At 45.7% G+C, this 27,808-nt stretch overlaps 1 protein-coding gene across 1 annotated transcript in view; it reads right to left on the bottom strand.

The window, feature by feature from the left end:
* Nucleotides 1-1,423: 1,423 nt before the first annotated feature.
* Nucleotides 1,424-27,808, bottom strand: part of TSEN15 (tRNA splicing endonuclease subunit 15) — a 132,191-nt gene continuing 105,806 nt past the window's right edge. The window contains exon 4 of the mRNA XM_086957042.1: nucleotides 1,424-1,811. Coding sequence (XP_086813168.1) covers nucleotides 1,613-1,811 — 199 coding nt within the window. The 3' untranslated portion in view covers nucleotides 1,424-1,612. The remainder of the gene's footprint in view (nucleotides 1,812-27,808) is intronic.

The following is a 27,808-nucleotide window of genomic DNA, read 5'->3' as shown; positions in this document are numbered from 1 at the left end:
ACAGACAATCTGGAACCAGCGTTTTTTAAAAAAGAAAATCAAACAGTTTTGTCCAGAAAGTGACTTCAGAATTGTTGTCCAAGGTCTCGTACTCTTGCATCTGGATGGTGGTAATACTCTACGGTCTCACAGATTGCGCTAGTGGCGGTACACAGCACAGAGCCTGGTGGCGGTAAGCAATATGGAGGGAAACAGAAGGGCATTGAAGAGGTGTGCAAGATACCTGTCATTTTCATTCGTGTAATTACACATTTCCGAATATGTATGGGTAATTAGGCAAAATGCAAATGTAAATGTACAGGAATTTATATAGCGCAAATCACCAACCGGTCTCTAAGCGCTTGCTTAGGGAACCCGTCCTGGTATTCCCCTGCGAGATAACCCCGGCAGGGTATCTGCAAGGTGAAAGCCAGGGATCCCGCCGCGAGGGGCCGTTGCCCAGAGTCGCAAAGTGTGAACCCGTGAATCGAGTAGGCACCGGAGCGAGAATGGTCGAGTTCATGGACATTTTTGGACTCAAGGCCCCGCCGAGCGGCGGGCCGGGAATTAAACCCTGGTCCCGGGCTGACCTCTGCTTCCAGGTCTGCCTCCTTTAACCAGTGAGCCACACTTCTCACAAATCTGCTGTTTATATTTTAACATGAAATGCATCAATTTTAGAAGCTAGAGGGTGCTGCCGTGCTACATGCTAAAAATAGGAAGAAAAAATTCAGGTTGTTTTGTTGTCCCCATGTGCTTGCGCTAGAATTTGCTATGAACAGCACATAATAACGCAATGGGGTGTATTGATCTAGTCCGGCGATTTTTGCGTAACAAGCAGCACGCAAATGTCCCTAAATTACGCTGGAGTAATGACAATTTCGCCGGGTACCTAGTCTTTCTGCAGTCATGTTATCCGACTACCGTCGAAGGCACGCCAAGGAAGTCCAGCTTACAGCCGCGATTTAAACTGCTTACCTCCTTTCGATGAGATGGTGTGCCGTTTATGAGAGCTGGTATTTTAATATATTTCTGAATATTTACAAAGTCTCACTCAAAGTGCTCCGAGAGCCAGTATTTTCCCTGGGCAAGAATGACAGGAAGTCTCTCTACAAAGAGCATTCTTTCCACATTTACGTCCCTTTCTATCCCGGGCAGGCCCAAATATTTGGCTGCCCAACCAGCCCCAAATATTTGGAATAGTCTTGGCAGGTCCGAACAGGGGTCCTTAGGAAGATAAGAGTCTGGATTCGGGCCACTGCTGCCTGTGACCTGGAAATATTAGCACAAATAGGTTTTGCTTGATGCATAACTCGTAAATAAACAAATGTAATCCATGTAAATAAAGAAAAACTTGCAAATTGGTGTTTTGTGCTCGATTCATACTGCTTACCGGAAAAAGGCGGTGGATATAGGAAAACAAAATATATACCCGGTTTCTTTTGGAGTAGAAAATATACAGGATTTTACTAAAAATAATTTAAAAAACACAACATGTTAATGAGAGTCAGAACCTCACAATAACAATACCACTGTCACTTTGGAACTAGAAATTAGATGCAATACTTTTACTTTCAAACAAATGCCTGTTACATGATATGTGCAGTTCCTGCAAGAGTTAATAACGTCCACATCAAAGCTTCCGTCGCTTCTTCCGGAACTGCTTATTGTCAATATCTTCGATCATATCCGGGGGCTCGGGAGTCACAAACCCCTCCGTCAGCCTGTAATACACCACGGTGGAGTCTGAAGCCACAATCGCCAACACGACAGATGAGGGCGCATCCTCTTCCGCCTCCAGATTCCGCGTCCGCTCCATGATGTGCTGAATTCTGAAAGTCAAACATATTGATGGTCACGACAAAAGTACATTAACAAGCATTGGTAAAGCTAATATGCTTGCCTTGCATTCTGTGTCCCACAACATGCCATTACTGAATGCAAACCAACAACACACTGCCGTACACCTCACCTAACCACTTATCATACCACCTTGGCCGATCAATCCCAAGTCGTCCAATCTACCTCTCAACTCCTTCCCAACCCATAACAGCCATTGGTGTGCCACTGTGCAGACAAGATTACAACATACTCACTTTGAGACAGCACTGCATATATACCATAGCACAATAAAAGCTATTCATGCCTTTCAATACAAACAACACCTATCAATACTACATCAAGCCACTTAACACCATAACACAACACACACATCTTCGCACAAAGCACTGCAACATTTACATCACCCTCCTCCTCCACAGCAACCCTTTTATACTGAATTATACCACAGTATCACACCAGTGCAATCGCAAGCTAACATTTAAGGCAGTACACAGGAGAAATAACCCTTACGTTAGAAGGACAGTTCCAATAGCAACTAGAAATGCAGCAAATTGTGGTACCTTTCCTGTGCATGTATGTTCACCTGTTGGAACTCAAATAAAGAGGAGCTCTTCTAAGAAAGCTGGCATACATACTTACACAAGTGTGCCATGACACTAGGCAGGGTTCTCCAAAGTCAGTCCTGGCGGGCCGGATCCATGCCAGATTTTTAGCATATCCCCAGTTAGATAAATGTAGTTATCTTAAAAATCTAGCATGGATCTGGCTCTCTTGGACCAACTATGGAGAACCTGCACTAGAGTAACAAGAGTGAGCCAAGGACATTAGACCGCGACAGGCCATCAGCGTCTAGTAAGGGATGAGAAGGGAGGAAGGACGGCAGAGAGAGATGACAGTCCTGAACTCTCAGAGCCCACAATTAGGACATCGGTTCCAGATCATGAGTAAAAAACATGGAGGCAATGCACCACCAAACATCCGTGAGCATTCCAGTAACGAACCTCGTGGCAATGAAACACACCTACACAAAGAACACGCCCCAAGAAAAACCCACAGATCACATTTGCACCGGTAAGTCAAAAGGCCAGCCCCACTGTAGAATTTTCCAAGTTAGCCAACAAGCAGAAGAGGATTTTAAAGGGGAAGTGGAGTAGAAGGAGAGTGAAACAGATAAACCCTCTGAAACCTCAACATGCTCAAACTACACACAGCACAAATGAAGACCAAACACTGCAACAGTCTTGCTGCGAGTATTGACATACAGACACATTTTGAAGTTTATTTTTTAATGTTTTTTTAGGGGGCAGTGGGAGGTGAGTGATACAACCTTATGTCCATGGAGCACACCAACACTTCGACCACCCCATCATTAGTTACTATCATAAACCAAGGTGGTGTAGGAAACAGAGGACATTGAATTATATAAAAACATCATAACTTAAAATATATATCTCTTAGTAGATTAGTAATGGTAGGCATGCTGTATCTAGTTTGAGTTATTTTATTACTTAACATTATATTCTTTTTCATTGAGCAAAAGGCAACAGTCTGAAAGCTTTTAATAGAGATCTCTAAGCCTCTCTGTGTTTAATAATGTTTGTGGTGCTTCCAACTGGGAAGATGTGGGCCTCCTCCGACTAACCCTGCAAGGAGTCTGTGAGGAGGATTAGGAGGAATAGCTGTTACTAACTCATACTCGCTCCACAAGGGTGAAATGTTGTCCATTGCCCGGAAAGTTGGGTAGGCCGGTCTTGCTAGATGGAATCCCAAACATGCTTATGTGTTGTGCTGTGCGTGCCCAAGCAGAGCTGTCTAGTGTGCTCAGTTGTAACTCAGAGTGTTGGTAAAGATAAGCTGTGTGTTGTAGTACTGGAGTGAGCACTTGGTAATCTTTTTTTAATAGTCATCTTTATTTGTGATTTTGAAGTTACAACAGATTAACGAGGCACATGAAGCAGGTAAAATCATTGTGAGCGGCGCAATATAACATTATTGGCATCATGGACACAACTTCCAATGCACGGGGACGCCTGGAGCAGGACACCCTTCCCCTCCTCTGAATGGACCCCTGCACCTCACCCGCTCTCCTCACCTCCTTCTATCGAAAACTTGCAACAATAAGGCATTGATGCGGTGTTGTGCATTTTCTTGATCAATGTACAGCCGAAGTTCCACAACTCTCGGATCACAGACTTGGGTTTGGATAGGAGGAGGTTGCAAGGCTCATCAGCCCTTTCAAAGCGCTCACGGGCACTCACTGCACACCCACTGCCGTTTGCCACAGCATCCATCCACACCCTAGATCTAATCCCCACTTTTGGAGTACTGCCCCCTGAGAGTACCAACCACGCTCAAACAGACCAACTACACATCAAGTGTCGGAAATAGTCCAAAGGCTAACAATGCCTGTAGTGTCTGCTCCAGTAGTCAAACCCCGCACCTGCAGCTCATACTCCCGCAAGTCCAAGCGACCAATAACTTCTTGGGAACTTAGCACTACGCCAAAGACGCGTAGCATAACATACGAAGGAACATATGCCTCGCCAATATTACAATGATATCATTTTGGAGCCTGGTTAGGATAACACACATGCAGCTGTCCAAATGAAAGCTTAATGTACGTGCAACATATGTGTGTAAAACTGGGACGTCCAGAATTGTTTGATAAACCTTCAAGCTTGGTGAAAGGGGATATAAAATGGGTCAAAAACACCTTCTTGCTGAATAGAGGAATGGACAGAGAGGGCAGGGAGCTGCTTAAATCTTCTGTCAGGTCCCATCAGCTGATTGTCTTACCCGACCCCGAACCGGAACTATACCTTAAAGTTGTGAATAACGCTAATCATAGGTACTTGTTAACAAGGTTCCGTCTGAATAAGATACATCTCTTAATTTCTGGCCGCCCCGCTTGGACCAGAAGTAAGGATTTAGTATTATGCACATGTGATGGTTGTTCAATTATGGATACGGCTCATTTCTTGTTTTTCTGTGACCACTTCAAAGGCATTAGATTTAAATTTATTATACCATTGCTAAAAGGAAAGGGTTTTAGGCAAGTGAAGCCAGCCTTGCTGTACCTGCAACTCTTGACAGAGATCTGGATCATTTTTAATGTGGCTAAATTTTTAACTATTGCAATGAGACTTAGCAAAAAGATTGCTTGGCCTTAGAGGACTTTGTATAAACATAAAATACCGTCCGAAACCTTAACCAAGGGCAATAATGTACATTTTGTTGTTTTTAAAAGGAAAAAACTTTACACTCTGTATATTTCTGTTTTTATCCATGTTTGCTGCTATATTTTTTTATTGGCGGATGATGGATTGTTTTAATGCTTGTACACTTTTATGGTTTTTGTGATTTAAACCGAATAAAGTATCTTTTGAAATTTGAAATTTGATTTGAAAGCTTAATGTAAGCTAAACGTTATCGCTGCGCCGGACTGATTCACAGAACTTTACAGCTTTTAAGAGGTATTTCCTGAGACGCTGCTGAGCGGAGAAGGCTAAATCCTTCCAAATGTGCAGAAATATAAGGCAGCTGCACAAGAACAACCTGGAGTGGGCAGGGCTTGTGATTTATTGGGTGACAGCTTCAAATATCCACCGAAAGAGTGACCGGAGGACAGCCTTTTTTCTGGTGATTTCAAATGAAACGACTCCCTCCAGACTACACAATCCAGCCCACTTTCAGAATTATCTTCCCACCATCTGGAAAGACGCAAAGTCCAACCTTTTCTCACAACGGCCCTTTCAGTATGTGTTTTCTGCAGAAAAGGAGCAGCTAACCTGATAAAATCTTGCCTAGCTGCTGTCTTCATTGGATGGCCCTTGACCAATTGAAATGCAACGCGCATAAGACCGACGTTTTGTTTCCTCGGCCACAATTTACCCGCAGCCTGGCTGATCTTTTGGTCAGAGGGGAGTCCCTCGACTCTAGGCCAACAATCAGAAGTGGCTATGTACCTCGGGGTCAAGTTCCACAAACTCCTGTCCTTCAAGCAACAAGTTAATTCTGTGGTAAGGTCCTGTTTTGGCCTCCTTCGTATATTGAAAAAGTTTCTTCCTTTCCTCCCTCTCCAAGTCAGGAACACAGTCATTCAGGCACTAAGCACGTCTAGGCTGGACTATGCAAAAGCCCTTTTCCTTGGTCTGCCCGACTACCTGATTAACAGACTCCAGTTGATGCAGATCGCAGAAGTACGTCTACCTCAATCTTCCGATGTGGACGCTGGCGTACCTCATCCACACTCTCAATTATGGAAGAAAAAATCCATAGGCAACAATAGGTCTATGAGATATATGGGACCTTATTGTAGAACAGCATGATGTTTAAAGAATTCGGAGTACAATGATTATCGATACAAAATCGTTTTATTCATAAAAAAAATGTTAAATGACCATTATAGGTTCTATGATACTTCTTAGAAGAACAATTATAAAACAATGACATCACAACGTAATCACCAGTCTGCCAATAACAAATATATACAGTGAACAAAAAATGTAAATGTAAATTGATACTTGTATAGCGCACTACTCACCCGCAAGGGTCTCAAGGCGCTTGAACGAATACCGCTGTGGAACCCATCCTGGCTTTCCCTGTGAGGCGTCCACTCCTGGGCACCCCCAAGGTGGAGGCCAGGCATCCTTAGCGTTGTGGGGGCCGTTGTGGAGATTAAGCAAGCTATTGCCCAGAGTTGCAGAGTGGGACCCATGATTGGAATAGGCACCGAGGCGAGAAGTATCAGGTCCGTGGAATTTTGAGCCCAAGACCCGCCGAGGCGGGGAATTGAACCCTGGTCCCGGGCTAGACCTCTGAGGCGGGGAATTGAATCCTGGTCCCGGGCTAGACCTCTGCATCAGGGTCTGCCGCTCTAACCATTGAGCCACACTTCTACAACAAAGACGTACATTTTGTACATGCGCTCCATACAGAATGGTTGATAGATAAACTGATAAGGAATTAGAAAAACAACAAATAAAAAGTGCAAAAGTGGGCTTTAAATTTGATGATAGATCTACGCGTGTTTTGGTGAACCAGGAATTAGTAGCAGGGGGTTGTTGTATGTACATTATACCTCAGCCACACTCTCTACACTGGCTCTTGATGAGGAAGCGCATTTTGCTTAAAAAACACATACTTACAGAGCGTTTCATCACACTGGTGCTGGTTATTCTGTTACCAGAATGTGATCTTCCCTTCCATCTAGGAATTTGCGCTCCTCAAGCAGGGAGCTTGCCAAGGTACCCAAGATACGCCGTGCCAGGGAGGGTGGACGCTCTTTAGGGCTCGCGCAGCGAGAGCCCTTTTGTTTTCCTTTGTAGGTCACTCTGCTTGGCATAATCACTCTGGTTCTTCGCTCAATCGAATCTGTACCCAGCTTTAAAAAGAGGCTTAAAACATGGCTCTTCTCTCAAAGATAAGTTGTCCTTACCTGTAAGATCAACGCCGGGACACTCCCAAGAGTAGCTGCTCAATTAATAAATCTTGATTCATCATCATGTGATGACTTTGTCACTGAATGGTTGGCTGCCAGCCTCCTGCAGCAGTTAGCAACTATCCCGGGCGTGGTTAGAAAGATGTGCAGGTTTAAAAAAATTAGTGTAGGGCTCGCATGATAAAGGGAATCGGCATAAGGATTCTGGATGAATTTAGTGTGTGAAATGTTAGACAGGTGGTACTGTGGTCTTGAGCATTTTTTTAGCAGTGGCTTTTGCCAATGTAAGATAAGTAAAATTTTCCAATAACCACGGCTTGAGTCAGACCTTTCCTGTCTGTAGGTACAATCTGTAGTATGGCACGTGCGACGCATACACGCCCTGACCCCTAGGGTGACCAACCGTTTGTTAATTTCGCAGACAGTCCATAATTTCGTCCGTCTGTCCGTTGTCCGTGAAGGATTCTTTAACGGACGCCATTTGTCCGTCATTTTAACCGGCACCGGTCGTACCACCTTAAAGCCGGCACAGCTTCCACCCACCTCCCTTCTTGACTCCGATGCTGTTGAGGTCGGGTGAAACAGACTCCGATGCAGTACCAAAGCTCAGATACCCAGCAGCATTGGAGAGGCACAGTGGGATGGCAACCCTCACACCTTCAGCCCTTGATGAGCAGTTCAGAGGTGCTTGAAAGTGGCTGAGAGGGAGGGGCTGCAGCTTCAGGAGCAGGGGCATCTATTCAGATGCAAACAGCCCTGAATGCGCAATGTCTCTGCAATTTTGAGGGGCCTCACACATTCCCTTTCTGCCCAGGGCCCCAAACATCCTAGAAACAGCCCTGATTACACCGAGGCAGCACGCAGTTCTTTTCACAGAGCTTAATTACTGTCACTAAATTGTAAGCAAACCTCGGTTCTTCAAACATGCAGTCACATGCAGTCTATAATGTAATAAAATAAAGAAATGGCAAAATCGCACCACACTGATTAACAAAGTATGCAGGACAATCAAGTTCTCTTGGAGTATCTCCTTTAAGTACAGTACATCACAGTGGGGGATGGCAAAACTAATATTTTGGAAAGAGAGCCGGTCTTCTCGTTGTCTTGTCCAGGAGTGGGGTGAGGAGCCCTACCCCACCCTGGAAGAGACCAAGATGATACTAGAATACTGCATACCCACCTGTGCCCACCCTGGTGGATCCTGTTCCCCATCCAGTGATGGCTACTGCCCTCCCCCAGTGATGGCTCCTGTCCCCCTATATTGTGGCTCCTGCCCCCCGGCTGTGATGGCTCCTGTCCCCCCCTGTGGTGGATCATGTCTCCGCCCTGGGTGGCATCTGTCCCAGACCCGGAATGGCTCCTGCAGCGAGGGTGAAGTTCTTGATGGTCCTCTTCTCAAAAAGACTCAGCTCAAAATTAATATGAAAAGGTGGGCGAGTGAGTAAGTGAAGGGATGGCTGGATGAATTAGTGAAAGGGTGAATGGATGAATGAAAGATTGAATAGATGGATAATGGGAGGGGATGGATGGATTGATGAGTGAGTGAGTGGAAGGATGGAAGAGAGAAAACGGAAATAGCTGGATGTATGGGTGGAAGGGTAGCTGGATGGGTAAAAAGGTGGATGGATGAGTGAAAGGATGGATGAGTGAAAAGGTGGATGATGAGTGAATGGGTGGATGGATGAGTGAAATGGTGGATGGATTGATGAATTGATAAGTGCAAGGGTGAATGGATGGGCGTATGAGTGAAAGGGTGGGTGTAAGGATGGATGAGTGAGTGAAAGGGAGGGTAGATGGACAAAATTATGAATAGACGAGTGAAGGAGTGAAAGGATAGATGAATGAGAGAAAGGATGAATGAGAGAAAGGATGGATGAGAGAAAGGATGGATGAGTGATAGGGTCAATGGATGGATTCATGACTGGATGAGTAGATGGATGGAAGGAAGGATGGCTAAGTGAAAGGGTCGATGAAGAGAGAAAGGGAGGATGGATGGATGACTGAAAGGGTGGATGGGTGGAAGGATGAGTGACTGGGTGGATGGATGAGTAAGTGAAAGGATGGCTGGATGGGTGAAAGGGTAAATGGCTGGATGGATGAGTGAATGGATTGATGGGAAGAAGAGTGGATGGATAAATGTACAGATGGATAGGGTGAAAGGGTGGATGTATGGATAATGGATGGATGAGTGAAAGGATGGATGAAGGGATGAATGAGTGAAATGATAGCTGGAAGAATACATGATGGAGAGGTTTGCAAATGGTTGAATATGTTTAGATACGGTTGGGCTTGCTTATATACTATTGCGCGACCTCCTCTGACATATCTGTAAAACTTACCTATTGTTCTGAAGTTTTGTCCTGAATTTTTACCTCCTGTTCTGAATTTGCACCAATACCAGTTGGTCACCCTACTGACCCCACGTTGGAGGTCGAGGACAAGTTAAGCAAAAGGGGAGAACCACGTCATCGCACGGTAAACATTGAGTGAGTTACGAAGCACATCTTGCCTCCCTGGGCCATCGCGGCAGTCGCACATGCATGCACTGGGTGCTCAGTAATCTGCTGCACCACAGTGACGGCGAGCGGAGTTGACCTAGTGGCATTTCAGCACCCTGCCTCTACCGCTGATGCGGCAAGCGGGCACTCTGCCTTCACCTTCAGCTGCGTGCCAACGTGCTGTACGCACACATTGCATCCATGCCTCGTTTTTTTTTGGGCCCATAGCACAGTCCCCTTCCAGAGACAGTGGTCACCAACTGAATTTGCGTGTCCGCCCATGCAACCCTGACAATTATCCAGGCAAGTCAGTCTCCTCCTCGATCCTAGGTCAGCACACGGCAGGCAGCAGCAATCATCAAGCTCCTGGAAGACTGTCGCACAGAGCCCTCCAGATCTTCTTCTAATGCTGCCACTCAAGTGCCTGCCTCATCACCTTGTCCGCCACAGGAACAACCTATCCAGCCTGGTGAGCGCACGTTCCCAGCACTTTGACGACCGCAGCTAACCACCACCCACCAAGAGGGCAGAACAGCAGGCGAACGCACAGCCAGTGCCACCACAACAAGGCTCGCCCTCATCCTGTGCCATGGTGAACCGCCTCATGCCCAGCCACGCCATTGATGGTGTATACAGTCCACCACTTCCTTTTAGCAAGCTTAGTGATCCTCCAATGGCCGCCCTCCTCTGGCACTTGTGGGTTGCAAGCCTGAATAACTAATTTGAAACCACCAAGGAGACAAACGGCGAAACCAAGCTTTTTCTACTTCTGCACTGTGCTGGGGAGGAGATCTTCAGCTCTTCCCAAACTTTCCTGGGACTGTTGCTGATCACGATTACAATTGTACCATTGCGGCTCTCAACGTATATTTTGACCCCCAGATGAACAAAGATTTAGATAGGTTCAAACTGCGGCAATGACACCAGGGCAAGGGTGAACCCACTCACATATTCTATGCTTGCTTGTGGGAACTTGCCAGCACCTCCACAGAGGATAACCCGCAGAAAGAAGTGCGTGCTCAGATGACAGAAGTTCGCCGATCCGCCGCTCTCAAACGCCTTTTCCTCCGCTTGCCCAACATCCCCCTTGATGAGATTCTGATGCTCGCCCGCTTCCATGAACTGTCCAATCGATCAGAGCTGATTGAACAGGCCTTTCAGAACTTCTCTGCTACACCTAAGCCCACTTCACAACCTATTAAAACAGAAGTGGTGGCGAAAAATTCAAAAGGACCCCCACACCAATGCATCAAGAGCTCTGCTCCTGCAGGACAGCCCCCTATGGACCGTTGTGTCTACTGCCGGTTTCCCCTGCACCTGCCTTCTGACTGCACAGTTAGAGGCAAGACCTGTTCCGCAGGTCTTTGCCCCCAACCATATAGCCAAAGTCTGTCATTGTTCGTGTCGCACACCCACGTTCCAAGGCTGTGTTGCCCCCCAGATGCCAAGGGAGGAGGGAATCATACACACCAAGCCTCAGATCCAGAGGGCACAGCGTTCAATAACAGCCCCAGGTGTGCCTTTGTCGTAGCAGCTGATGATGAAATCATCTTAATATCATGCACCAAACACTCTGGGCAACAGGCATGAAGTGCCGGCCCCACCTGCCAATTTCGAATTGATCACATGCCGATCATTACGCTCATCGACATGGGATCATTGGTTAACGTCACCAGTCTTTCACAATTCAACCTCCTGGACCTGCAACCCGCGTTGCAGCTGACAATAGCCCCCATTTTGCTTACAAAAGGTCTATAGTGTCCCATTAGCCAGAGTCTTCACCTTTTCAGTGTCCTATGGCACTTACTTCTGCCCAATGAAGTTCTCTGTTACCTCACTGGCCTCTGAGACATTCCTCAGCTGGGACACTGTGGAGCACCTGTATCTCATTCACTTTGCCACAGCCACTGGGGACTTCTCAAGCTATGTCGACCACATCCTCTATGAGCTCCTTCAACTCTTCACTGGCCTTGACTGCCTTAAAGGACGGCCAGTATCGTTACAGATTGATACAACGGTCTGCCCTTTTGGCCTCAGACACCAAAGAGTCTTGTTTTTTCAGAGACCTTTGTCCTGCAGTGGAAGCAGAATTGCAAAAGTGGGAAGATGCTGTAGTCAATAAAAAAAGTCTCCAGCTCGACCCTATTGGGGACTCCCATGGTGGTCAGGAACAAATCCAAGCAGCCGGGGTGCATCCGAATCTGCATAGACATGCGTCTTCTCGATCAGGACATAAAGACAAACCGGCATATATCCCCCACAATGAACGGCTCCACATGGTTCTCAATGTTAGATCTGAAGAAAACGAGATACTTACCTGTAATTTCAGTTATATAGTATTGGTATTTTTCATAGTTTCACATGCTTAGAATCATCCCCGCCGACGAGGTGGGAGTCTCGCTGTATAATAAAAACATACATATTATAGTCATAACAGCATCATACAATAGGCTACTGTGGACAGCCAAGCCACTACATTAGCCTATCTTAGTCCTTTTGCAAAAAGAACCAAACTTGGAAAACTGCCAATCAGGCTGCAGCACCCTCTTAGAACCTTCCACAGAGAGGCACACCCTCAGATTTTCAGAGCACAAGTGACAGTAAGTATGCCATAATGATAAGGTATAGTGTAAACAATGGTTCTGTTGGGTATGAAACCTGATTGCTTCAAAGTGTAAATGAATAATTTTAAGTGTAACTACAGGTTACTTCAATCAATATTTCATTTGGAAGGGTGATTAAAATGCAAATCCAAAACAAAAACGGATCGGGTATTTAAAGATTTAATCTTTGAATTATTTTTCATTCATGGGCACCCTACGATAATGCATAAAGATTAAATCAACAATCAAATGTAAATTATAATGAACGGCGCATCAAATATAATGAGTGCAATGTGACATTGTGCACAAGTGACAAAACAGTGGTGACTTATATACAAGTGAGTGACGGTGGGGTAGGGGGAGGGGGGAGAGAAGGCATTTTGTAGGCCAGTTTATCATGGGCGTCCGCAGAAATTTTTCCAGGGGGGGGCAACATTTTTACTTCATCACCATCCTCCGACATGATTGAGCACAAGTATTAAATAAACAAATAAAAAAAAGCTAATAAGACAAAGAGCTTAAATAAACAAAGAAACCCATGGGGTGGGAGGAAAATCATGTGAGGCTTCACAGCAGATTACCTGGCAACCACAATGAAACAGAGGAAAAAAACAAACAAGCATTGGCATAGCCAATAGGTCTCGCCCTTGGGACCTTATAAGTGTTTAGCCATGCAACACTTGATGTTGTTGCACCAAGGATATTGTCCTAGACAACTAAACACTTATAAGGTCCCAAAGGGGAGACCAATTGGCTATGTCAATGCTGTTTTTTTTTTTAAATGACAAGCAGTGCTATATGGCTCCGGCTGCCACTTAGTCCACCACATCCCACGTAGATGCTGTAGCCATCTTTGAATGGTTTTAAAGCCAATTCAAAAGCTGTCACCAGTGTATGTTAATCCCTATCTCAACTGTGAGACTGCTCTCCTGCTTCCCAATTCTATTAAACACAAATTATGTAAAAAGAACATCCCTTTCTGAGCTGCACGGCTCATCCTACCCACGTTTCATGGGCAGATTTGAAATACTGATGGTTTGGGCTTCCCGGAATTCAACTGGTTGAGAGGTGGACAGGTGTAGAGAGGTAGAGAGAGGTAGAGAGAGAGGTGTAGAGAGGTAGAGAGACAGAGGTAGAGAGAGGTAGAGAGAGAGGTAGAGAGAGAGAGAGGTAGAGAGAGAGAGGTAGAGAGGTAGAGGTAGAGGTTGGGTGGAGAGAGAGAGGTAGAGAAAGAGGTAGAGGTGTAAAGGTAGAGAGAGAGGTATAGAGATAGAGGGAGAGGTAGAGAGAGAGAGGTAGAGAGAGGGAGAGAGAGAGGTAGAGGGTGAGAGGTAGAGAGAGAGGTAGAGGCAGAGAGGTAGCAGTAGAGAGAGTGGGAGAGGGAGAGAGGGAGAGAGAGGTAAAGAGGTAGAGAGAGAGGTAGAGAGAGAGAGGTAGAGAGAGAGAGGTAGAGAGAGAGGTAGAGAAAGGTAGAGAGGGGTAGAGTGAGAGGTTGAGAGAGGTAGAGAGAGAGAGGTAGAGAGAGAGAGAGGCAGAGAGAGAGAGAGGTAGCGAGAGAGATAGAGGTAGAGAGAGAGAGAGCGGTAGAGAGAGAGGTAGAGAGGTAGAGAGAGAGGTAGAGAGAGAGGTAGAGAGGTAGAGGTCGAGAGAGAGAGAGCGAGAGCGAGAATGGTAGAGAGAGAGAGTGGTAGAGAGAGCGGTAGAGAGAGAGAGATAGAGGTCGGGAGAGAGCGGTAGAGAGAGAGAGGTCGGGAGAGAGAGAGGTAGGGAGAGAGAGGTAGGGAGAGAGAGGTAGGGAGAGAGAGGTAGGGAGAGAGAGGTAGGGAGAGAGAGGTAGAGAGAGAGTTAGAGAGAGAGGTAGAGGTAGAGAGGTAGAGGTAGAGAGAGAGGTAGAGAGAGAGGTAGAGAGAAAGGTAGAGAGAGAGGTAGAGAGAGAGGTAGAGAGAGAGGTAGAGAGAGAGAGAGGTAGAGAGAGAGGTAGAGGTAGGGAGAGAGAGAGAGGTAGAGAGAGAGGTAGAGAGAACGAGGTAGAGAGAGAGGTAGAGAGAGAGAGGTAGAGAGAGAGGTAGAGGGAGAGGTAGAGAGGGAGAGAGGTAGAGAGAGAGGTAGAGAGAACGAGGTAGAGAGAGAGAGAGGTAGAGAGAGAGGTAGAGAGAGAGGTAGAGAGAGAGGTAGAGGGAGAGGTAGAAGGAGAGGTAGAGAGGGAGAGAGGTGGAGAGAGAGGTAGAGAGGTAGAGGTCGAGAGAGAGAGAACGAGAGCGAGAGCGGTAGAGAGAGAGGTAGAGAGTTAGGTAGAGGGAGGGAGAGAGAGAGGTAGGGAGAGAGGTAGAGAGAGAGGTAGAGGTAGAGAGAGAGGTAGAGGTAGAGAGGTAGAGAGAGAGGTAGAAGTAGAGAGAGAGGTAGAAGTAGAGAGAGAGGTAGAGAGAGAGGTAGAGAGAGAGGTAGAGAGAGAGGTAGAGGTAGAGAGAGGTAGAGAAAGAGGTAGAGGTAGAGAGAACGAGGTAGAGAGAACGAGGTAGAGAGAGAGAGGTAGAGAGAGAGGTAGAGGTAGAGAGGTAGAGGTAGAGAGGTAGAGAGAGAGAGGGGTGGAGGTAGGGAGAGAGAGGTAGGGAGAGAGGTAGGGAGAGAGGTAGAGAGAGAGGTAGAGAGAGAGGTAGAGAGAGAGGCAGAGGTAGAGAGGTAGAGAGAGAGGTAGAAGTAGAGAGAGAGGTAGAAGTAGAGAGAGAGGTAGAGAGAGAGGTAGAGGTAGAGAGAGAGAGAGGTAGAGAGAGAGGTAGAGGTAGGGAGAGAGAGGTAGAGAGAACGAGGTAGAGAGAACGAGGTAGAGAGAGAGAGGTAGAGAGAGAGGTAGAGGTGTAGAGGTAGAGAGGTAGAGAGAGAGAGAGGGAGAGAGAGAGAGAGGTGGAGAGAGAGAGGTAGAGAGAGAGGTAGAGAGAGAGGTAGAGAGAGAGGTAGAGAGTGAGAGAACATAGAGAGGGAGAGGTAGAGAGGGAGAGGTAGAGAGAGGTAGAGAGAGAGGTAGAGGGAGAGGTAGAGAGAGGTAGAGAGAGAGGTAGAGAGAGAGATAGAGAGGTAGAGAGAGAGAGGTAGAGAGAGAGAGAGGAAGAGATAGCAAGAGGTAGAGAGGTGTAGAGAGGTAGGTAGAGGTAGAGGTAAAGAGAGACGTAGAGAGAGAGACGTTGAGAGAGAGGTAGAGAGGTAGACAGAGAGGTAGAGGTAGAGAGAGAGAGGTAGAGAGAAAGGTAGAGGAGAGATTTCCAGAGCATTAAAGGCACTACTCATTTGTAACGTCATTCCTTTTATTGCACATCCAGCTTTACCTAAATAACTAGGGCCCTCAAATACAAAAGGATGTTGTGGTCATGAAGCTTACAATTTGCAGCATCACAGTGGTTGCTACTGCAAAACCCATTTTTAGAGTTGTGTATAACCTTCATGATTGACAAAAGGGGTTCAGCATCTTACTCCATATTGGAATTTGGAGGGGCAGTGGAAAGGGTGCTATCTTCAAATTGCAACTTACAAGAACATATATCCATGGATTTCAAACGCAATGGCAGTCGCAAACCGTTGATCTGATACCAACACTGAGCTGCAGTTGGTACATGATTCAGAAAAGAAAAGTTGTCTCTGTGGGACAGCTTTCCCTTCGTGAATCATGGCAGGCGACAGTGAGTACAGACAGTGGTCCAGGGGCTATACTCGATACTGCAATGAACATGAGGGACTGCCCCTTTGGAGCTCAAGGTGTAAACTCTTTAATCCATCTCACATGCAGACCCTTCTGTAATACTAGTGCTTATGGTGCAAAAAACAGGCATATCGTGTGTGGTGCAGACACTTCTGCTCAGTTTTAACTCTTTTTCAGTTGTCAACAAAATATTTTAATTCATATTTTGGTTTCCATTGTTAAATGTTTTTTAATATATCCATTATTTTATTTTAGAAATAATGGAAACCAAAATATGAATTAAAATATTTTGTTGACAACTGAAAAAGAGTTAAAACTGATTATTACCATGGAAAAGAAATTGATGAAACTTTAATGTTCTGAAAAGTGCACACATCCATCGGAACAGAAGTGTCTGCACCACACACGATATGGTATACGAAAGGGCACCTAAAGACTAGGTACCAGGATGTAACAAAATAGCTTGAGTACGAATAAATCACGAGTGCACAGAAGGACTTTCCAATTGATCTCACAAAGAAACAGGCAGACAAACCCATTGCATCTCTGGGCAAATTGTGTAATTCTGTGCCGGCGCTAATGAGGCTTTGATGGTTTTCACCCCTTTCTAGGGCCCCTGGCTGCAGCTCCACTCTTCCTTAGCTTGCAAAATGTGACCCCCCCCCCCACCCCCCCGAAATTTGACTCTAGGTGGCCTCTGCTTCAAGCTGTAGGAGCAGCCAGGCCCGGACCTTCTCTCTTGCCCATCAGCAGCAGTTTTCCCGCTCATCTAGCAGGGCAGTCATTAAGCGCTTTCTCACGCTTTTAAAATTGACGGCCCTGCAGACAAACACCACTGTGGGGGCTGTCAATAGTGACGGACCGGTGTTCCAGGGGGGGGCAAGTGCCCCCCCTTGCCCTCCCCTGCGGACGCCCATGCAGTTTATGTATTCAATTTTGAATTAGTCCAGTATGCCACTTCAGTTGGCTCTTGTAAACTGGATTTTCTCAACTGGTCCAATGGTTTAGTATCGTCGACGTTTCGACCCTATGGACGCCCTATTTATGGGTCTGCTGCGGGTCTTCTTCAGGACAAGGGACTGGATGGGGGAGTGATGTGGCGCCTGTTGGTTAAATAGGTAAGCCATCAGGGGTGGATTTGCATAACGTTATTGAACAGTTTAAAACACGTTAAAAGCCCCAGCGTACGACAGGGGTTAATTGGACACTCACCTCACAGCCCTTTGTTAATTGGACCTAGGAAGGGTAATCTGGAACAATTGCCAGTTGTTTTATCGAGCTCTTGTGGTAGAATCTCTTTAGGTAGAGTCTGTTGAGTGAAATAAAATAGGTGCGCAAAGTAATGAATTCCATTCTATTTCAGGAAACTTGCTAATCATTGTGCTCATGCAGCTGGATTTAATACAAATTAACCAAATCCAGTAGCAAGACAATGGGAGTTCACTCACCGGGATAAGTGAGATAGTGTATTCAGTGTTCTCTCTGAGCCCGATTAGGAACTCGTGGGTCCCTCTGTTATCATCGTTGTAAAAAGCCAGCCGCAATTCGCTAGCGATCTGTAAAACGAAGGAAGGCTGTCAGTCGGGCAATTTTACTGTAACATATGGCTCAAGTAGCCATCTTGCATTACGTATCTAAAAAGGCCCTGAATTGTAGCGACACGGGGCATTATGGGCCGCCTTGGATTCCGGTGGATCCGCGAAAGAGAATGCGGCTAATCTCACCTGGTGCTTGGATCCAAGTATCAGTCAGTCGGTCTGTTCAGCCAACGAAGGAATGAATCAGGAATCCTTGTGTGACAGCGCCAGTCAAAACTAGTTTTCATTCCTCGTGGACGTGGCTACGCGGCTGCGTTGCCTCGTTGCAAAGCGACATAGTGCTAGCGCAAGTGTCGACGGTCGTGCTCATGACGTCAAGACGCTCCGCATTCCTCATTGCTAGGAAATGCCAAGACGCCTCTGTTGACGTAAAGTTCGATAAGGCAAGCCTCTCCGGGGAGGAGGGTGGGTCGCATGTGAATCTATGAAAGATAACAATACTGGATAACTGAAGTTACAGGTAAGTAACTCGTTTTCTTATCCAGAATTTGGGTATCTTTCATAGATTCACATGCTTAGAATCAGAATAGCTAGCAGTAAACAATACATAGATGTATAGTGGATGGTGGGTATCATAAGAAAACACAATATATACATTGTAAACCCAATAACAATGCAGTGACATTTTAAAAGGGCAATTCATAAACATATGCATGAAATAGTTATATGCAATAATGAACATGTCAAATAGCAAATCTATAATCACCTCCTAATAGAGGCTTACCTTATTTAAAAAGGTTTCGCAACACTGCTTGACCCACTGCTGACTCAGCCTCTGTTGTCAGATCCAGGCAGTAATGTCGTGTAAACGCGTGCACTTTTTCCAGGTTGCAGCATGGCAAATCTTCTCCAATGGCACACCGGCAAAAAAAACAGTAGATGAGGATACTGCCCTAGTAGAGTGAGCCTTAGGTTTGTTTGACAAAGGATGTCCAGCTTTAAAAATGGCAGAATTGGATAGTAGATGCAATCCACCTTACGATAGTGGACTTCGTCACAGCTGATCCTTGTTTCTGACCACCATAGGAAATAAATATTAGGTCGGATTTTCTGATGGACACAGTATGTGAAATGTAGAACTTTAAACATCTCTTGATATTCAATGTATGTAAAGATTTCTCAGCAGAGGAAGACAGATTAAGAAAGAAAGAGCGTAATATAACAGGCTCATTAATATGGAATGAAGAGGGAACTTTAGGTATGAACGTGGGATTAGTTCTTAGAAGGACATGGTCATTGGTAAATTTCAAATAAGGTTGTTTGATAGTCAAAGCCTGTATTTCACTTACTCTTCGAGCAGAGGTGAGTGCCAATAGTAGCGCTGTTTTCCATGAGAGATACTTTAAATCGGCTTTGTGAATGGGCTCAAATGGATGCTCATTAGTTGTTGCAGCACCAAATTCAGCCTCCATTCTGGAGGAGGAGCCCTAATCGGTGGAAAAGTTCTGAAAAGCCCTTTTAGAAACTGTTTAATCAGACGATTAGAACAAAGGGATTCCGCTCCTGTAGAGCGCCTGTAGGTGGAAATGGCCGCTAGATGCAGTTTAACAGAAGCAAACATGAGACCAGATTTAGACAACGATAAAAGATAAGGCAGAATCTTATCTGGAGAACATTTTAAAGGATGTATATTCTTGTTGCTACACCAGGGACAGAATTGTTTCCATTTTAACGCATATGTTTTCAAAGTAGAAAGAGCTCTCGCTCTAGCAAGAATGTCTCTGCAGTCTTGAGGTAAATTTATCTCCTTAAACTCTGTGAATCCAGAAATGATGCATGAAGTTGTAACTAGACTGGACGAGGATGAAGAATCTAGCCTCTGCTCATTGACAATAGGTTCGGGATTGTTGGAAGACGGTACGGTTTGCGCTTGGATAGTAGGAGAAGCTCTGTGAACCAATGTTGGCGTGGCCATTTCGGTGCAAGGAGAATCATGCAACATGGTTCCATCTTGAGCTTGAGCAGAAGTCTTGGAATCAACGGGAAAGGGGGAAACGCATAAGCAAAAATCCCTGTCCATCTCATCATGAAGGCGTTCCCCCAAGAGCCCTTCTCCGGCTCCCAACTTGCAAAGAATGGGCATTTCCGATTGTTCCTGGAGGCAAAGAGATCCAGATTTGGTTAGCCCCACTTCTGAAATATATTCTCTACAATTGTTTGTTCCAGCTCCCATTCGTGACAGGACTTTGATGTCCTGCTCAGAGTGTCTGCTAAAGTGTTGTGGATCCCTGGAAGATGTTCCACCTTGATTTTGATATTGTGAGAGAGTAGGCATTCCCAAATGCTTTGAGCTTCTTGAGACAGAATGTGAAACCGGGTACCTCCTTGCTTGTTTAGGTAATGCAAGTGGTGTTGTCGGTTCTGATTAGAACCGTTGACCCTTGAAGTCTTGGGAGAAAAGACTGCAACGCCATGAAAATGGCTCGAAGCTCCAGAAAATTGATATGCATCTTTGTCATTGCAGTAGACCATTTCCCTCTTATGCAGAGATCCTGAAGGTGCGCACCCCACCCTTCTAGAGAGGCATCGGTTGAGAGGATGAAATCCGGTACAGAAGGTTGAAAGGTGAGCCCGACTGAGGCATTTTTGGAATGCCTCCACCAGGAAAGAGTTTCTCGCATAACTGGAGTTATTTGCACTAGGTCGTCGAACGATCCCGAGATTTGCAGCCACTAACTGTCCAGTACTTCCTGAATTGGTCTCATTCTCAGACGGGTATGAGGTACTAGCAGAATTGCTGATGATAGTATCCCCAGAAAAGATTTGATCATCCAAACTTTCTTTTTAGGAGGTCTGACACCAGAGAAACAAGTCGAGATTGTCTTTCTTTGGACAAGAAGGCTTTGTCTCGTATGGTATCCCGCATTGCCCCTAGAAATTGAATCCTTTGGGAAGAATGGAGGACTGATTTTTTAATGTTCAGAGACAGTCCTAGAGAGTGAAAAACCTGCAGGCATGTGGATGTTGCGTGAGAAGCCTGCTGAAAGGAAGGAGCCTTTATTAGCCAATCGTCCAGATAAGGGAATAATTCGATGCCATGCAGCCTGAGATGAGCTGCTACTGGAGCTAGGAATTTGGTAAAGACTCTCGGAGCTGAGCGTAAGCCGAATGGGAGGACTTTGAATTGGAAATGTACACCTGCCACAGTAAATCAAAGGAATTTCCGGTGTTTGGGATGAATTGGGATGTGGAAGTACGCATCTTGGAGATCCAACGTTGTCATGAAGTCCGCATGATCCAAAAGCTGAAGGGTTTCCTGAAGTGTGACCATGCGGAAGGACTTCCTTTAACGATATTTGTTAAGTTTTCTTAAATCCAGGATTGGCCTCCATTCCTCTGACTTTTTCTTTATTAGAAAAAAGCGGGAAGAAAATCCCTTCCCCACAGAGAGCGAGGCACTCTTTCTATCGCTCCTTTCAAAAGACTGGTTTTTACCTCCTTTCTGAGCAGAGAAAGATGCGGTAGATGCGTCTTCAGAGGTGGATGAGGTAGGGGAGAATTGATAAACTCTAGGGTGTGACCAAATTTGATAATGTCCAAAACCCACTTGTCTGTGGTTTTCCAATTTTTCCAATTTTTGAGATGCTGGGATATATTCGGAACTTTGTAGACTGGTTGTGGCATATCTAGTGCAGGTGTTGAAAGATTGTCACTGCTTTCTAGCAGAGTCTCTGCCTTGAGGTTGGCGTCTTCTGCCCTGTTGTTGTCTACATTGTTTCAAGGAACATTGGTCCCCAACAAATAGTTGATAACTTGGAATGAATATAGAACAACAAATGAAGTCTATATAAACTGTCCAGCCGGACAGAGTTTAATAACACAATAGTAGAATTTTGCCAATCAATTAAATACAATATCAAAAAGTGGGACACAACCAGTGTCCTACTACTGTATCAGAGACAATTGTGACACAAATGAACATGAATGAGGCAAGAGCAAGCAGTCTGCATACATTCCAAAATTTGGCAGACATATATTTGCACAGGAACACTGTTGTGATTTAAGTAGTAATCAAATCAAATCATCCAGTGTCAAGCATCGACTCCTGTCAGCACCCGGAACCCCATTGTGGACGGCACGTACTAGCATTCCTGGGACCATCGTGTTTCCCTTGCTTAGCAGACTTGCTGTTGCGGTCCCGCGGTAATCATTTAACCATGGTGACTCGCCTAGTGCATATATCGCTACGTATGATAAGGCATGAATTTTGATTGTTCTGATGATGATCCCGTAATGCCCTAAAGGGATCGAAACGTCGTCGACACTTGACACTGGATGATTTGATTTGATTACTACTTAAATCACAACAGTGTTCCTGTGCAAATATATGTCTGCAAAATTTTGGAATGTATGCAGACTGCTTGCTCTTGCCTCATTTATGTTCATTTGTGTCACAATTGTCTCTGATACAGTAGTAGGACACTGGTTGTGTCCCACTTTTTGATATTGTATTTAATTGATTGGCAAAATTCTACTATTGTGTTATTAAACGCTGTCAGGCTGGACAGTTTATATAGACTTCATTTGTTGTTCTATATTCATTCCAAGTTATCAACTATTTGTTGGGGACCAATGTTCCTTGAAACAATATATGCACCCAAGGTCCCCTGCCTACCGCTCCTTTGGGTTTCCCTTGTATTGTAAAATAATCTGTTGTTGTCTACAAGCGGCAGCTGGGGATTTCTATAGGACTGCTGCTGTTGCTGCTGTTGGTATCCATATCGACCTTGACTGCCCTGGTATTGGTATTACTGATATCCTCCACAAAATGTATATGAACCTCTGCCTCTTGCTCCTCGAAAAGGTGTTTTTCTGTATTGTAAGGTACCCAGTGCCCTGGCGGTATCAGTATCTTTTTTTATTTCTTGTAATGCCTCATCTATGTGCTTCCCAAATAATAAGTCTCCATCAAATGGCGTGTCCAGAATCTTTGTTTGGACTTCCGGGCGAAAGTTGGTGGATCTCAACCAACCCTGACGTCTAAGGGTTGCTGCTCCGGCAAGTTGGCGAAAACCCAAAGAATATGAATGAACCCAAAGAAGCCATATGCATAGAGATATCAATAATCTCTGACACAGCCCTTTCACCTTGCAGAAGTATTTTCCTCGCTTCCTGTTTCTTATCCTCAGGCAGATATTCGAGGTAAGGGGAAATGTCAGACCATAATTGGCGGTCATAGCTGTCTAAAATCGCCAAAGAATTTGTGGCATGAACTGAAGCACCCGCCATGTTGGTAATGCGTTTACCGATGTTACCCAGGCACCTCCCATCCTTATCCGGTGGCGCCGTTAGTGGAATAGATAGGTTACAAGACTTCCGTTTGGCCGCCTGTGAGATGGCGGAGTCTGATCTAGGGTGCCCAGAGAGGCAAGCAGGAGCATCATCCGGTGCCTTATATTTTTATCGATTCTAGGGAGAATCGCAGGTATTTAGAATTGAGTTTTCATTATCTTCGTCCCTTCTTCCCAAATATGATCTATTATCGGGATTGAACAAACTACTTTGGTCTTTAAAATCATAAAGAAAACACTCTGTTTTCTGTACCGATACTGTAAGATGAAATCTAGCTGCTGCCCTTTCCATGATAGCGTGAAAACCTCCTATATCCTCGGGAGGGGAGTCAACGGCCTGGTGGACTGGTGAGGATGGATTTGGAATTAAGTACTCATTCCATTCATCCACCGTAGTGGGTGAGTTTGGTATTTCTCCCTCTTCAGCCAGAGTGTTACCATCATCATCCTGAAGGAAATGAGTAGGCAAAACCACCTGAGGCATTGAGACAGGGGCAGCAGGACTCGCAACCTGCAAAGCTGTAGGCTTAGGGGGTTGTTCAGGAACCGGTACTGGTAGGAAGCGTGCATTATAATCTCTCAACATTGCAGTGAGATCTTGCATTCGAGCCGCAGGCATTTGAACCATAGGTTCTTGATGAAAAGATTCCTGAGGGCCTCTAAAAGATTCACATGGCTCATAATATTCCTCATCATCTTCGTCGTCCTGATATTTAATTCGGAGCTGAGAAGGATCATGTGCTGGGCCAAAAGGTCCTTCATCATCTGACTCCTCCAGATAGTGGCTAGGAGGTAAAGGTGAGATCTGGGAAACATCCTGATAAAATTGTCTTGAAGATGACAATTTAGAAGTTAACACTGGCGTAATTTGCAAAGATGTAGGTCTTTTACGCTTCAGCGTCGATGAAATATACAGTATCCGTAGAGATAGCCATTATAGAAGAGACCGTCGACGTTGAAATCATTGAGGTCGTCGACGGAAAAACCAGAGTAGTATTGCCGTCGACAGTGGGCTCATCGACGGTAGTGTCGTCGGCGGTGGCATCGTCGACGGCATGGATGTTGACAACAACGAAGGCGTCGACAAGATTGGCATCGTCGACGGCGATGAAATAATAATCGACAGGCCGTTGACGGAGTCTTCGTCGACGATGAAACTTTCTTCGCCGATGTCGAGGAATCACTCACCTTCTGAGGAGATTTCATCGTCGACGGAGCACTTTTCGACGTCGACAGAGGCTTAGAAAGGGATTTCTGTTGCTTTGAGGCAGTTTTCAGAGAAATTGTCACCTTTTCTCCCATTTTTACCTCAGAAGAGAATGAAGACTTCTCTTTTTTAGAGGAAGAGTGACCAATCTCGGAGTGAGATTTCTTCAGGGTCTTTCTCTGTCTCTCAGGGGGATCTCCTGATCTATCCCTCTTCTTGGCCTGAGGGGTGGCCGCTGCCTTCATCTCCAGATAACACATCCGATGAAGCCTTCAGCTTTTCTAGCCAGACCAAAAGTCTTCCTTCTCTGTCATTCAAGGTCTTGGCAGGGAAGGTTCTACAGATCCTGCAATCCTTGACCTTGTGAGCTGGATAAAGGCAGTAAATACATTCTTTATGTTGATCCTCAAAGTGTAATCTCTTCTTCCCACATGAAGATCAAGGCAAAAACAAACTTTTCTTTGAAGAATCAGACATAATTTCTCACAAAGATAGCTAAAGTAAGGAAAAAACTGAGCAGAGCTCAGGGAGACTCCCTGTCACATGAGGTGCGGTAGAAAATCTGAGGGTTTGCCTTTCTGTGGAAGGTTCTAAGAGGGTGCTGCAGCCCGTATTCCAAGTTTGGTTCTTTTTGCAAAAGGACTAAGATAGGCTAATGTAGTGACTTGGCTGTCCACATTAGCCTATTGTATAATGCTGTTATGACTATAATATGTATGTTTTTATTATACCACGAGACTCCCACCTAGTCGGCGGGGATGATTCTAAGCATGTGAATCTATGAAAGATACCCAATACTGGATAACCAGTTGTACCCTCATCTTGAGCTCCATGAGAACAGTAGATACATCACAATGTTCTCAACTCACATCGGTCTCCGCCGCTACAGGAGGCTCAACTTTGCAATATCTTCAGCAGCGAAGGTCTTTCAAAATGCAATCCGAGAGGTCCTTGTAGGCCTGGAAGAGGTCAGTGAGGACTTTCTCGTCCATGCACCCTTTCTTGAAAGCCATATCAGCCACCTGGACGCCGCCCTCAAATAACCGGCCTTACTCTCAGTTGTGCTAGGTGCCAATTAATTCACCTGGAGATGGAGTTTTTCAAATACATTTCCTCAAATGCTGGCATCAAAGTTATCCGCTGCTTTAGTCAAGAGTTTCCGCTACATACTGTGGGAGGTTCATCTCCAACCTAGCAATGCTGGCAGGCCTGCTGAGATGCCTCACGAAAGCATCAACACCATGTGCTGCCCCTTATGGTAAACATAATACTCACGCCCCTTGCGGGGCGTACTAGGCGAACCCCCGGTTGCTCAGGCCCACAACCGCCCGAAGGACGAATGGGGCGCCGACACGCGTTCCCGGAACCTCCCATGAGGCCCCAGGTCTTAGGCTCTGGCACCCCTATGTGCCCGCTGAGGTCCAGTGCTGAACTTCTCTGCTTCCGGATTGCCCTGTAACTCCGCCATAGCCCGGCCGGCGGCAACCGCGGCCGGGCTATGGCGCCCTGGGGGACACGCTTTCTCTGACCGGCAGACACAGGCTCCGGGCACACGAACACGAACGCGGAGGATAGTGCCCTGGTGGACTCTGGAGGACTTCTCTCGCGGACTAGACCATCCCTCCGTACCCTGTATCCTATCCACCCTTCATCTATGCTGGGAATGCTGTGGTTTGCTCGGACAGTTTGCGCTGGACTCTAGTCCTTCCCTCCGGACCCTTGCATCCCACCCACCCCTCCTCTATGCTGGCACTAGTGTAGTGTTTGCAATGGTCCTTTGTACTCTCTACCACCCCTATACATTACCCTTAGAGTGCTTCCAGTCACATCCCTCCTGTTAGGATAGAAGACAACTCTAACGACTAGTATCCTATGTGATTATTAGATTGTATCCATGTGTATCCCCTCCCTGTCTTTATAACTATAGCCTTAACGACTAATCGACTGTGAAACTGCTGGAATATAGCCATGTGTTCCCCTCCCCCGTGTGAAGTGATAACCCTACTCACTAGAGCAAAAAGAAATGTGTTCCTGAAATGTGTAACGTAACTGACTCTATGTAAAGTGCCTTGTAAAGGGGCAGCTGACATTCCAGGAGCCTAGTCCCGACAGCTCGACGACTTTGGAGGGTTGGAAGTGGTCCCCCGCTACACGGCGGAGGAGGGCTCTGGACATCGAATGCTGTCTTTGTAAAGCGCGCTGATAACCTAATCGGTTCAAGATCCTGAAATGTGCAACGTAACTGATTCTATGTAAACTGCTGTGATAACATGTAACTGTTGCTATGTAAAGCGCTCTGATAACCTAATCGGTTCAAGTTCGCGCTATAGAAAACTCTAAAAATAAAATAAATAAATAAATAAATAAATAAATAGGCATGGAGGACATTAGAAGATGATGCTTTCCAAGTCATCAAAAAGGAAATCCTCAGAGACACCGTGATGGCCTATTTTAACCCCGCAAAGGATTCTGAGCCAGAGGTCAACACCAGTCCCATCTACCTCAGAGTAATTCTAAAGCAGCATGCAGGAAACAACTGTTGTGCACCTGTCGCATTTGCCAGCACAGCCCTCAGTGACACTGAAAAATGCTATGCCCACATCAAAAAAGAGGCTCTCGCCATAAGTGTGGCTGCCACCACTTTCATCTTTATTTATATAAGTAATCACAGGTCATGAACCACTGAAACAAGGCTCAAGAAATCAAAAAATTTTTACTAGACATGCAGGTCTAGTAACTTGAATACACTACTCGATCTAACTGTAATGTACTTGACCTGTGAATTGGTCTCACCCCGATTGTCACACAGTTCACTTTACAAAATCCTCTAACTTTAGTTACAGAAAGAAAAGTAACCGTAGAAAGACAAACTGACTTTTGACCTCTGTCTCTGAAAGCGGAAAATGTGACAAGATAACAAGATTTAAAGCCAGCTTTATTGCTCATTTGCTTTGTGAGCAAGCAGAACACCTGTTGGCAGCTCACCAGAACGGACAAGTAGGCCTTAAAAACAGCTGGTCCTTATTAAATCTGGCTCGCTATTGCCCTGCTGATACCTCTCTTTGCTGGCAGCGCACCTCATACACCACCCTGCATCCAGAAGTGGGCTCTACAACTCAAGTAATATCAGATGACAGTAGACTGAAAACCAGGCTGTGATAATTCTGCCGATTATCTCTCACGACACACCTGCATGTCAGCGGACAGCTCCTCTAGCGTAGACAAATACATCCTCTAAGTCATGGAGCAGGGCTTCCCCTAGACCACTGTCTTACAAGACATTGCCAATGTCAATGCCTCAAACTCGTGTATCCAGAAAGCATGGTTGGCAATCAAATCCAGGAATTGAAAAGACTATCTTCAAAACCAAACAAAATATGACGGCCTCTAAGGAATATCCGCCATGAGCTTAGAACCACCACGCCAGGTCTCCTCCTGCGCAGCTACCGAATTGTCTTCCCCCGCTCATTGTGAGCAACCATGTTGGCCCTAGCACACACAGGTCACCAAGGCGCCACCAAGACAAAGGATCAACTGCGGCAAAAAGTCTAGTTACCTGCGCTGGATGCAAAGTCGACGTCATGGTCACTAGTGACAGCCTCTGGTGTGCCATCAGTGTGGACTTCGGGGTCCTGCCCGATGGATGCCACATGCTGGTT

The sequence above is a fragment of the Lissotriton vulgaris genome, chromosome 1_1 (assembly GCF_964263255.1).
Source record: "Lissotriton vulgaris chromosome 1_1, aLisVul1.2, whole genome shotgun sequence".
NCBI classification, from domain to species: Eukaryota; Metazoa; Chordata; class Amphibia; order Caudata; family Salamandridae; genus Lissotriton; species Lissotriton vulgaris.
Note: the sequence above shows the minus strand (reverse complement) of the source record. Positions and strands in the feature narration are given on the sequence as shown.